The sequence below is a fragment of the Myripristis murdjan genome, chromosome 9 (genome assembly GCF_902150065.1).
Source record: "Myripristis murdjan chromosome 9, fMyrMur1.1, whole genome shotgun sequence".
NCBI classification, from domain to species: Eukaryota; Metazoa; Chordata; class Actinopteri; order Holocentriformes; family Holocentridae; genus Myripristis; species Myripristis murdjan.
In genome coordinates, this window is record NC_043988.1 from 31,530,128 (window position 1) to 31,542,710 (window position 12,583).

Sequence of the window (12,583 nt, forward strand, 5' to 3'; positions counted from 1 at the left end):
CACACTCATACGCAGCTAAGAACCTGATCCTTGAGGCCGCTTAAGTGATGTCAGCCCTCCCTGGTGACACTAAATGTCATCATCAGCCCAAATCCAATTACAACAACAAGAGGACTCTTTGAAATAATCGCCTGCGCAATCTCTTCCTGACGTGTGGTTTCTCACCGGGCTGAGGAGAGAAAAAAGGAGAAAAGTGACCAGAAAATAGTGCTTTTGTCTTAGGGGGAGGGGAGGGGGGGAAAAAATCCAGAAAAGGGGCCGGGCTGCAGATGCATGCCGGTGAAATGTGCAAGATCGTGCCAGAGACGAGAGATTACTTTTTTGTGTGCACCTTGTCTCTCGTCTTGTTCATTATTGCACGGATCAGTGTTCTGCAGTTCATGTGAAACCCATGTTTGGAGCTGTCTTTCACCATGGACACACACACTCACATACACACACACACACACACACAAATGTAGCCTGCGACTGTTGGGGGAACGAGTGGAGATGATGGTTGTTCGCAGGTTTATGGGGCTGGTATCATATTTCGCCTGCTGACAAACACAGTTACTCCCACATCCTCCACACAACACACACTCCATCAGCGTTTCGTTTGTTTTCTCAAATTTGTACAAATCCCAATAGGGAAAAAAAAAAAATCACTAATATTCCTTTAATATTCCTACATGGATTTGCAGTGTTTTGGTGCTCAGTAGTGACTTTCCAGCTTTAAATATTTGTTTTTTTTTTCCTGTGCCATCACTGTAATATTTCTGTGATATGCTGATAATGTTCTTGTGTTATAGACAGTTACAGTTTAGATTTGCTTTCTTTGTGGAATGGTTATTATTAGGACGTCACAACCTCATTTTATCTCTCAGTCTTGATTGTCTTCATTTTGAACACCTGTCTCCAAAGTAATAATTAAAAAAAAAAAAAAAAACAAGCACTGGCCAATGGAATTTGCCATTTCTATATTTGTAATAACACAATTTGGTGCCGCTTAACATCCTGACAATTCACTTCCTTTACTATATCAAGTGATAAAATGTGGAGTTTTAATATACAAAACATAAAAACAACAACAAAAAAAAAACATATCTGCTCTAGTAATTATGCAGTATTTCATTTTGCACCACAGGATTTATGTCTGTGTTGTTTTATCCCAGTAATACATTATTATTATTACACACTAATCCTCTGTTGGCATTAAAGTCAGTTGTAAGTGGCAGTTGTCCAACAGTGCAAAATGAACATCTGCACTTTTTTTTTTTTTTTTTTTTTTTTGCCGTCATGAGGGAAACGTGTCGAATTTCCCCAAATAAGACTGACAAGGGGAATGAAGTCTCTTCCAAATGACCGTTTGCATGTTATCTTGATTTCTGCCACATCTAGACTCTCTAAAGTCGTCTTTCTATGCTCTGACAAAAAGGTTTTAAAAGTTTTAAGTGCTTTAAACCTCAACCTCTTTTTTCTCCTGTAAGTCAGACTTTTTCTTTTCCTTGTGAGAACTTTAAAAATTGAACATTTTGTCGTGTTGCGCTGGATCCACAGGCACCAAACTGCGAGCCTGAGTAACGTAATTCATACCCGGACGTAAATCCACACTGCTGCAGGACACTCATTAAATCATAAAGTGTTTGACAGAGGTGTGGATGGCACATTGCATACTCGCAATACCACGCTGAACATATGTTAGCAGTCCTTAAACATCTCACCAACACTGGCACATTATTTAAAAGTAAAAACGTGCCAAATATCACCACTCAGCTCATCTGTACATACATTGTCTGTCTTGTATTGTGTGTCTTGTTTCAAATGAGTCTTCAAATTTTTGCTGTTTTGATGTAAACTTGCGTTTGTGTTCGAGAATCTAAAGCCAACCTGACATATTTTTCCGTGTAGAAAAAACGTTTTGACCTTAAAAAAAAAAAAATGTTAAATGAACGCTCAAGCATAAAATGAAATACAAGATCTTTTACGGAAACAGTTCAGTCTTATAAAGTTTATTGACATGAGGAAAACATTGGGATACTGTTTAAATACTCTACAAGATAAAGTTATTTAAAACATGCACATGTAAAATATAACATACATAAATATTACATTGGGATTCCCAAAAGAAGAAAAAAAACTCATTTCTAGCTTTTCTAATTTGAGATGCAGTGCCTGTGTATTTCATTTTGTCTTGACCCCAAACTGCAACTTGAAACACTCTCTAACCGGGACGAACGCGGACAGTTAGGAGACAAACCTGCCGTTCATAGTGCAAGACGGGACACTTAATGGAAATCAGTGGAATGCTCGGCTCAGGGCGGGAGTGGGTCTTTTCAGTATGGCCTCGACTGAGAAAGACAAAGACTCGCCGGATCCCATTTTGTTCCCCACTGGCTTGGACAGAAAGTCTTTGGCGTACCTGTCTGCGGTTTTGACGCCTCTAAAGTCCTTGGCGGGGCCGTCCCTGTATTTGCGGGCGGCCTCCTCTAAGAGCTCTTTGCAGTAGGGGGCCCTGAGCTCCGGCCCGGCCGCGGCGCCAGATTTTTCGCTCAGGGAGTGCTGGATCAGAGAGTGGAAGGAGTTGAGTTTCATGGAGAGCGTGTGCTTTGCGCTGTCCTTGCTCGGCTTGTTCAGGACTTGGGGGTGGGGAGTGTTGGGGAAGGTTTGTCCAAAGCCCCTCCTGGGGGGGGAGAACGCCGAGCGCTCCCTCTGCCCGGCCTGGGTGGCACCGGGAGGCTGGGGATCGGCCTGCTGAGGGTCCGATAGGTCCTGCAGCGCCGCGGCTCGGGACCCCTCTAGTTTAGCAGCAACAGCCAGAGCGGCGACAGCGTCCTGCTCTGGCGGCTGGCTTTCAGCAGGCATCACCTTGGGCTCCCACACGGCGCCCGGCTTCATGTTCTGCACCGCCGTGGCGTTGAACAGGCACTGCTGGTACAGGAGGGCATCGCCCAGGTTGGCGGCGCCACGGGGCCACATCATGAAGCCGCCTCGTGACGTTTGGAGCGGGTAGTGGCGGTAGGTGGTGGCCACGCTGACGTTGGAGGAGATGAGCTCGACGTTGGCCGAGCCTGCGCTGTACTGCATGGACAGATCCAGACAGTTGGGGCCCATGAAGTTACACAGCTCCTTGGGCTGCGGCTCCACCTGAGCGGCCGGCGAGTACGCCGTCTTGTAGGAGTTGTACTCGGAGGAGTGGTGCACCATGCTGTTGGGGAAGAGGAGCGAGGCCGTGGCCGCCTGGCTGTTCTCCAGCAGCTCTCGCTCTTTGTACTCGCGCTCCAGCATGATGGTCTCCAGCTCCTTGTCGGCGAAGGCCCTCCTCTTCCTCATGCGGTCGCTCAGCGGTGGGGGGAGAGATGGGCTGGCCCCCAGATAAGGATCAGACTGGACCGGACGGTACCCTACCATGAGAAGAAAAGCCTTTAAATTCACGGGTTCCGATATATGAGATTCAGATGACATTCAGTGTGTTTTGGATTACAGCTCACATCAAATGTGCCTCTAGAAATGTGAAAGAAAAGCATAACCACAACTGAAACTGAAGTGAGAGAAGAATTTTCACCCTTTGTTAACAGTTCAAACATGCACCAGGTATGAATCGTGCATAACAATAAAATCTATCAGAAGAAAATAATAACATATTTGTATGTCTCATTACATGTGACGTGATCTGGGAGATGCAAAGTTAAATTACTGCATGCTTAAAAACAGTTTAGTAAGTCACTGCTTACAGCTGTTATCAAGTCCACATCATCCAGCTGATGTTAATGGGAAATAGCAATCCAAGTGAAGCTGAGAGAGAAAACACGGCTTTACTGGAGTTGAAAAGAGGCAGAAGGTGAGTCACGAGAAGAAGAAAAGGGAAAGGAATTCCTAAAGTAAAATATAACGACAATATAAAACATGCTTCATATTGTCATTAGTGTAGCTTTACCTTCTAATATGCTTTTAGCCAGCATGGTCGACGGCCGAATATGTCGTTGATATATTGTCCTCCTTTCTGCTGGAATTTGCTTCCCAGAAATTCCTTTCTTATCCTAATAAATTGAGAAAACAAAAAAGACTCAAAAAAACATACCCAAGATCTTTTTTCTTTTCTTTTTTCTTTTTCTTTTTCTTTTTTTTTTTTGCTTGATCCTTAAATAATCTCTGATTTGTCACGGCTAATGTCTATGTAATATCTGTGTTTGGATAAGTGCTAGCACTAATCCATTTTAAAATACAGGCTAAAATATTGTTTTCTGACTTTCTGACGGTTACAGAGCCAAGTTTTAAATAAGCAGGTTTACTCTGGTTAATTTAACATGACCATCAAAGACACTGTCAAGTGCTGAATTTTTCAGCTTTGACAAGTCGGACAGTATTTTGATTAACTGTATTGGGAAAAAAAACAATATTTAGCAACTGTATAATACACCTATTTCTTCTTTAAGTCAGTGTTTCCTTTATGTTGTGGATTCAGTCAGACAAACCAAGATATGAGCAAGTGCGCGAGCACACACACACACACACACACACACACACACACACACACACACACACACACATTTGTATTTGTCGGGGATCATCATTGGCCACATTTCATTCCCTAAACCCGAGCCCTCTCCACTACATGCCTAATCTAACCCCTAACACTGTTTTACAACTAATCATAACTCTAATCTTACTCTCAACTCATGTCCTAAAATAAACTAACACCTTGTTAAAGTGAGAACTGTCACAATATCCTCATAAATACAGGCAAAGACACCTATTTATAAGTGCTCTATAATAAGTGCTCTATAATTAAAGGTTATTACTGTTAGAAAACTATTATTAGTATTCCATGCGGTCACTTCCAGTCAGCCTCCCATTTTCATCCTCTTTCTCGTCTTTCTCTCTCTCCTTTTCTTATATAAAAACTTAAATTCAGTGTGTATAAGCGCATTTGTTTTTAAGATTTATTGTAGTCAAGCTTATTGTTTTTATGATCCTGGATGAGTTTTGTTACTTTGATTTCTCTGCCTCAGAGTAGAGACGTTTCTGTAAGTTAACCACTCAATCTAAATAGGCTTTTTGTGCTGATACAGGAAGCCAGGATTTCTTTTTAAAGCAATTAATAAACAAACCCTAATATTGTGCTAGTGAAAGACAACTAAGTGATGCTGTAGCCTGTTTGCTTTAGCTTGCTCATTTCATGGTCACAGCAAAATGGGTCATGAAGAGCAATGCTGCTTGCACCAATCAAAGAAGAGCAAAATTCAAGCCAAGTATCTGGGCAGGTTATGGCGAGGCTTCAAAAACACTGACTGATATTCCACTGAATAAAAGAAACAGAGGAATCACACAGCTTCTTTCTAATAGTGCAATTGGTTGGAATACAACTTTAAAATTTGTCAATAACAGGGACAGGTAGTAGAAATGTGATGCAGGGAGCATGGAAGCATATCAGTAATTGATAAAAAAAAGACCTACATAATTTATTACTATGGGTTACAGTTGGCTTCCTGTGTAAACTAGTATTATGTGTTTTTCTCTTAATTTTCATTCTTGGTTTTGCTTTTTGTTGTGATATATTTTTGTTTTTAATAAATTAAGATATCAGTGTGGAGTTGCCCCTCTCTCTCTCTCTCACACACACACACACACACACACACACACACACACACACACACGCAAGATTAAAAAAAAAACAAAAAAAAAACAAAACACAGTTGGGGAAAAAAATGACCATGGATTCCAAATAACGGGAGAAAAAAAAACCGAAACAGATATTTTTACAGTTCACCAACACATGCAACCTCTATCTCTCTCTCTCTCACACACACACACACACACACACACACACACACACACACACACACACACACACACACACACACACACACACACACACACACACCTGGCCTACCTCCGTGGCTTGCTGCCTCCTCAGGGCCACCTGAGCCGCCATCACCCTCTGCCTCTCCACCACCAGCAGGCAGTTGGCACACTGGCAGTCCCTCCAGCGGCAGAAGCGCTTGTGTCCCTTCAGGCACGACACCACGCCGTGGTTCCGGCAGCGGGCGCATTTCGGCGTCCGGCTCAGCTTCCTCTGGTCCCCCGGACACAGGCCGCTGGGGCCCGGCTTGTCCTCGCTTTTGCCGCCCTCGCCGTCCTCCGCGGCGGGGCCGGGCGGCGCCGAGCCCGGGTTGTAGTCCGCCTGGTCGTCGCTCTCCGTCTCCAGACTCTCCACGTCGATCTCAAACTCGCAGCCGGCGCTGTCCGTCATGTCTGCCCCAAGTCCGGCCTCGGTCTCTGGGTCGGCTTGCGTACAAAATCACCCAACCTGCGTCTGGAGAAAAGATATGAAAAGTGAGCCCATGTGCTTGGTAAGGCACTGGCACTGAAAAATGACAGGAAAAAAAAAAAAAAAAAAAAAAAAAAAAAACTCAGTGACCTTTCTGCTGTGGGAAACCATCATCAAGATCCAACGTCTGTTCCCTGACTTACACAAAAACAAACGGCTGGTGTCTCCTCTCATCTTTAAAAAATATGGTTTAACTTAATGTCATCTCCTTTAGGAAACCGAATATCGCGGATTAAATGTGCCTGCCATTTTTTATACTGAAAAAAATCCAAGAAAATGGAAGACGAAAGGGAGGGAAAATGATTTTTTTTCTGCCATCAAAGTTAGCTAACCGTCTAATTTGGTGAGTTTGATGACACATAGCTGGAAGCTGGTGTAAATTTTGTATTGTATTAAGCTTTTCAACCTTTAAAAGTTAGTCTGCTATTTAAAGAAGCTGAAAGGCCTAACTACAGTGATGCCTTTTTAACTAAGCGCTGTAAACTATTATTACTGCAATAGTCACTAAATTAGAAAATAGGAAATCGAAGAGGCAAACTAGGGTTATGCTAAAGAAGAAAAAAAATTATTCCTATTTACATAAGATGTGCTAGTGACAAAAGCCATACGGGCCTCCCTGACTTTATAATGGCTGTCATCACCTATTTAAACTAACCATAAGACAGCAGGGCAGTGATTTAACCTTTAATTAGTAGCCTAGGATTATTATGAGAGGCAAAAAAACAAACAAATCTGAGGGGCTATATGGAAGTCATATAATCTCAGCTTTACTCAGGACCAATGCCGGTAGTTTGGCGACCTAACCGGCTAATCATTTATTTAATCCACCAGTTCATACGATGCTAACCCAGTCAGATTTCGGTCATATTTTCCATTGAGGATTTGGTGTCAATAGCAATGGCAGGAATCCTGTAAGTGACTTAAAGTTCAGCGAGTTACGCCGATTGAATAATAAGCCACCTGGCAACAAAAACTCACAGTGATGATATAGGTTAAGGAATTTAATCTCAGTCTAATCGAGTGAGATTAACGTGGCTAATTTATGCTAGGAGTAAGATAGCCGTTGTGTCGCTAAATGAACTTTAACGTACGAAAGGAGCTGAACTCACCTCCAGAAAGTGACTCCTCGGTCCTCTGTCCAGGTTTTCCAGCGGTGGGAAAAGCCGATGGTCACTTAGGTAACGCTGTGATGGATCACACACACTCTCACACACACCATCCAGCCTCCAGATTAGCCCTGTAATTAGCTGCTAATTGATCGGATGATCGGCTCTCCGGGATCCACTGTTTCCTCTGAGGCTCACGCCGCGAGCGCCACTCCTATGAACGGCTCCACTGTCCGCGGCTCGGCCTGTGATTGGCTGCTGCTCAACCGCCGCTGGCCAATCGGAATGCAAGCAGCGTTTGGGCGGGGAGTCTCTCGTCACGCAGTAACGCGTTACAGTGTACTCTGATTACTTTGCCTGCTGATGAATTTCAGTCACAGCGTTACACAGCTACATACAGTAATCAGCTAATTAATACAAAAATAACAATAATAATTTTGATTTTTTTTTTTTTTTGGTAGTAGTCTGGCATCGCCTGGAAAAGCAACGCTGGCCTTTCACTTCCACAACTATATGTTCAATTTCAGTTATAATGAGCGTGAAAACACATAAAATAAAAATAAAAATAATCACCCCTCTAAATATCAGAAGGAAGCTGAGCCATAACTAAAAAAATACATCCATATCCACATCCACCGATTCGTTTTTGTCCACATTAACATTTACTCCTCAGGTTTAAATGAAACATAAATATTATTATTATTTTTAAAAGGGTGAGAACATGCAGCATTGGATGTCATTATTTGTTATGCTGCAGAACTGGACATTATAAGTAACGTTTTCCAGACTTCTGAAGGTAAAAGCAGTTTTTTTTTTGTGAGAAAAGTAAAGTAAATAATGAGTAGGGCTAATTCAACGAATATCGAGAGTTATATCAGTAACTGCAGAGATTAAACTTTATCCTGATGAATTAGGTTGTAGGCCTACACCTCGCCTCTTTCTAGTGTGCTATAGGCTGAAACTGATCAAAATATGGATCTACATTTCTATAGACCTGTGAAACAGATAAAAACACACCAATTGTAGCCTAAATACAGATCATATATACCAGAAACTGTCTAATAAATACATAATTTGTAGCTAAAAAAAAAAAAAAAAAAAAATCCTTTCAGCATTACTATATTTCAACGTTAAATAACGCCTGATGAACGTTTCTGGAAAGTCCAGCTGTGTTGTGGTTATTAATAACAATTTTATATTTGTGGTAGGCTATTTAGCCAATGTTTATGGGGAACATTGTGTAAAAGCACAAACAGACTCTCCATGTTCTTGAATAAATTAAAAAAAAAAAAATGAGGAGGCCTTTCTATAACTGTCAACAAAACTTAATTTTAAAATTTCTTATAATCCAATATGTTCTATTTACAAAGTCACTGCCCTTGAAAAAGTATAATATTACAAGGCCTGCAATGGAAAAACTACAAACTGGGCTACATAATAGGAAAATTATAGAGATATGTAAAATACTATAGGCCTAAAGTGTATCACAGTAATGACAGTGTAGCTTTCTGTTTGGTGTAAAGTAGATTTAATGTGTTTTTTTTTGTTGTTTTTTGTTGTTTTTTTTTTTAACAATAAAGTGATTATAACCTTAATATCAGGGACTCCACACACACTGTACAACTTTATGTCAGACTATTTTTGGTGATGCAGGGTGCAGCACAGGCCTGGGCGGTGAGACAGCACGTACACAGCAGACAGGTGAAATGTGTCCCGCTGCTTGTTACATTCCCCTGCTCACCTCTGTGCCCCGGCCGGGCGAAAGTAACCGAGTGCAGATTGGATGATTAGACTGTTTTCACAACAAGCACGCCTGAGAAAAGCCCGTGTCAGCATGCGGGACGGTCCTGCACACAACATCAACAGCCCAAAAAAAAAAAACAACCTCTGGATCCAGTTTATCCACCTTCATACGTAGTTCAGCTGTAGCCTGACTATAAACTAATCCTAATTCTCTACTCCTATTCTCCAAAACCTACAAATAATAGGCCTAATAATAATAATAATAATAATAATAATAATAATAATAATAAAAACATGCTATACCTAATCCTAACTTTAATCTTAACCCTACACCCTTAAAGTTAACTGTCATTCTTAATATCCTAATTCTATTTTTAACCATAAATCACGAAAAATACTCTTAAAAACATAGCTATTCTGAATTATTTTCTTTAATCCTGATCTTAATCCAGCCTTTTAAGAGTGATGAGGATAAATAATAAGACACAGATTTTTGTCAGGCTGGTGTAACTGCATCTTATTTTGAAATGAATTTCCGTCACATGTGCGGCAGGCTGGCTCGGCTGTCACAGTTTAATGATCTGTGTGTGATTATTTTAATTAACATTTAATCAGGGCAAGATAAATGGGTGAAGGGGGATTACATTTCCAGACTTTATCTTAGCGTGTGTCAGAATTAAAAATCGCTGCTCAGGAGATATGCTGGGACTAAAAAAGTGTGACATCTGCACTTTGAGGGGGGAAATAAAGTTTTTGTGCAGCCTGCTGTATATTAGTGTCTGTGAGGAATATTACCGTAGTACAACAGGGTTAACCCCGGGTGTGGTGGTAAACGTTAAAGCGGAGTTTTGTGTTTGTTTGCAGCCGGTAGCTGCTGACGGTGTGCAGTGATGCTCCTCCATGGGAAAAGGACGTTTTGCAGCTCTGAGAAGAGTGTTGACGTTGACTCCCACCAAATCTAACACTTTTGTTTATTTCGCTGAAGCAGAGTCATCAAGTTATGGAATGTAAAGTAGGCTATGAGTGATTATGGATTTCTCTAATTCTGCCCAAGTATCCAACTGCAACTGTGTTTGCTTTAAAGCTCTGCGAGAAAATATAGCCTATAGGCTATATATATATTTCTGGGTCCTGATTAATCTCGATCCTATCAGTATTAGTAGGAATATGGGGTTGCATTTAGTCAAATATGCCAAACTTTGTTTTTTATTTCTGGCTGAATCAAACTGCTGAAGCCGGTAAAGGAGAAACGCGCAATTATCAAATGACTTCAAACTTCAAATTTAAGCTGCCAGCCGCAGTTTCAACTCACAGGGCGTCGCAAATTTCCCCAAACAGGCTAAAAAAGTAGGCCAAATATTGGTGGTTTAAAAATTAACAGCGGGTCTGTTTGAGATCCAGAACTAACCTGATTCTCAAATCTTATCGGCCATAGCTTAATTTAAAAAAATCACAACATTAATGAAAAAACACTATAGCCTAATATTTCTAAAATATTCCTGTAGAGTCTTACTGTGTTAAATAGGAAGTTATGGCAGCCTGTTTTTTCTTCTTCTCTGTAATATTTCTATAATATGTCTGTAAGGGCTTGGATAGCCTATAGTGGCTATGTCTCTATAATAGCCTATTCCTATAATATCTGTGTGCGGCCAAATATCAGGTCTGTGCTGCGCAGTGGCAAGCTTATAGTGATTTTATACTTAATGATATTTTTACCTCATACAGTTGCAGCCTATAATATCCCTATAATGTTCCTATGTAGCCTGTTTTTACTTTGGCGAGTTTATCGTTCTTAATGGTATTTTATCTCCTGTAGTTTTATTATAATGTTATTATAAGCTTAATATTGTGTTGCAGTTTTGCTGGGACATTTCTATAGGCATTTATCTCCAAAAGAGTCCTTTTTGGTGAACTTGGATTAAACTGGGGAGCCAACTGCGCCTCACTTTCACTCTTTTTTTTTTTCCCTTTCCTAGATGAGGACGTCCACTCCTAACCTCTCCTCCATGTGGTGAAGACGTCAGGCCTGCAGGTGCAGCTTTGCCACTTCTCCTTAATTTATTGCGCGGGTTACGACCGGCCACCCCGGGGTGCCATTTCCACATAAAGAATGCTTTGATCTTCAAAACGCACCGGACGGTCAGACAGGAGGATCTTCATAGAGCTGGACGAGATGGACCCTCCAGGTGAAAACTGTTCTCTGTGTCTACATGGCTTATTATGGCCTGCGGTGGTTCTCAAATGGGGTCCCGGGGGCCCTGCAGGGTTCCTAACAGGACTCCAGAGGTCTAAAACGCACTAATAGTCTAACTATCTGGCAATTTAACTCACCAGAAGTGTTCGCCATTAGGTCAACTAAATGTGAAATAATGACATCTGGCATAAGAAAAAAAAAGTTTGGTCTAAGACAGTTTATGTATATGAACGTATCCAAATGGTGGTAGACTTTAGATTAGATTAGATTATCTTAGATTAGATAAAACTTTATTGATCCCTTTGGGCAGGTTCCCTCAGGGATCTTTATTATTATTTATAATTAATTTGCTTAAAGCCGTGTCAGTTGGGTTTTATGGGATCCTTTAACGGAAAATCTGTACAATAACACTAAGTTAAATGCGTGTGTAGCGCTCAGTAGTGGGCTTATAATAAACTGTATGCAGTATTTTGAATTCTTTGAATTCTTCTATTGTAAACGCTGGTGTGTGGTGTTATGTGTATAAAATCCTCCTAAAATGTATTATTGGATTTGGATTTTTATTCAAGGTAGGCTATAACCCGTGAAAATGAGTTTATTGACGGATTTTACTTTCCAGTAGGAGGATGCATACTGTTTTCAGCCTAATAGAAACAGCTTTGGGGTGGGTTGGTGGGTGGGGGGGTTGAGAGTGGTGATGCATCTTTCCCACACGCGGTCCAGTTTACTTTTGGCTTGATTGAAACAACAGCATCCATGTTGGAAGTGTCCCGCCGCGCAGGTCGTAAAGTGAAACAGGAGCTGCGGATAGACAGAGGAGCTGTGTGGGATCAAGCCGCGGATCCTGCTCTGTTAATTAGCCCCTGATGGAGCGACAACACATGCGGCCCGGCTGAAGACAAAACCAGGCTCCGTGTGAGGGGACGCTCCTCTCAGCCGTCACGCCTCAACACGCAACAAGCGGGAGGCGGTGGAGACCTCCAGCTGTCCCGCTTGGAAAACTCACATCCCCTGCAAGCTGCACAGGAGTCCGGCCAGGTTTGGCTCCTGCACCCGTTTATAGGCTACATTCATTCATTCATTTAGGCAGGGATGCACAGTGGGAGATAAATCAAGACTTCCATCAGGATCCTCAGGATGAAACCACCAAACAAGCAATAAATAAATAAATAAATAAAAATCGAACAAACAAGTATGAATCTATCCTATCCTTCTCAAACAGTCTAATTTATA

The 12,583-nt window shown here is 41.5% G+C and overlaps 1 protein-coding gene across 1 annotated transcript; it reads right to left on the minus strand.

The window, feature by feature from the left end:
• Positions 1-1,972: 1,972 nt before the first annotated feature.
• Positions 1,973-7,614, minus strand: dmrt2a (doublesex and mab-3 related transcription factor 2a). Its single transcript, XM_030061208.1, has 4 exons — positions 7,417-7,614; positions 5,870-6,292; positions 3,914-4,016; positions 1,973-3,380 (listed from the first exon to the last, which is right to left on the minus strand). The coding sequence occupies exons 2-4, from the start codon at positions 6,227-6,229 to the stop codon at positions 2,275-2,277; spliced, it is 1,569 nt and encodes a 522-aa protein (XP_029917068.1). The 5' UTR covers positions 6,230-6,292; positions 7,417-7,614; the 3' UTR covers positions 1,973-2,274.
• Positions 7,615-12,583: the final 4,969 nt, after the last annotated feature.

What these genes read in the sequence shown, in the direction of transcription:
- dmrt2a (XM_030061208.1), bottom strand. Translation starts at nt 6,229, where the DNA reads ATGACGGACAGCGCCGGCTGCGAGTTTGAGATCGACGTGGAGAGTCTG. An exon ending in GGAGGCAGCAAGCCACGGAG is followed by an intron (nt 4,017 to 5,869) that starts GTAGGCCAGGTG and finishes TCAATTTATTAG; the next exon opens with GATAAGAAAGGAATTTCTGG. An exon ending in GGCTAAAAGCATATTAGAAG is followed by an intron (nt 3,381 to 3,913) that starts GTAAAGCTACAC and finishes TTCTCATGGTAG; the next exon opens with GGTACCGTCCGGTCCAGTCT.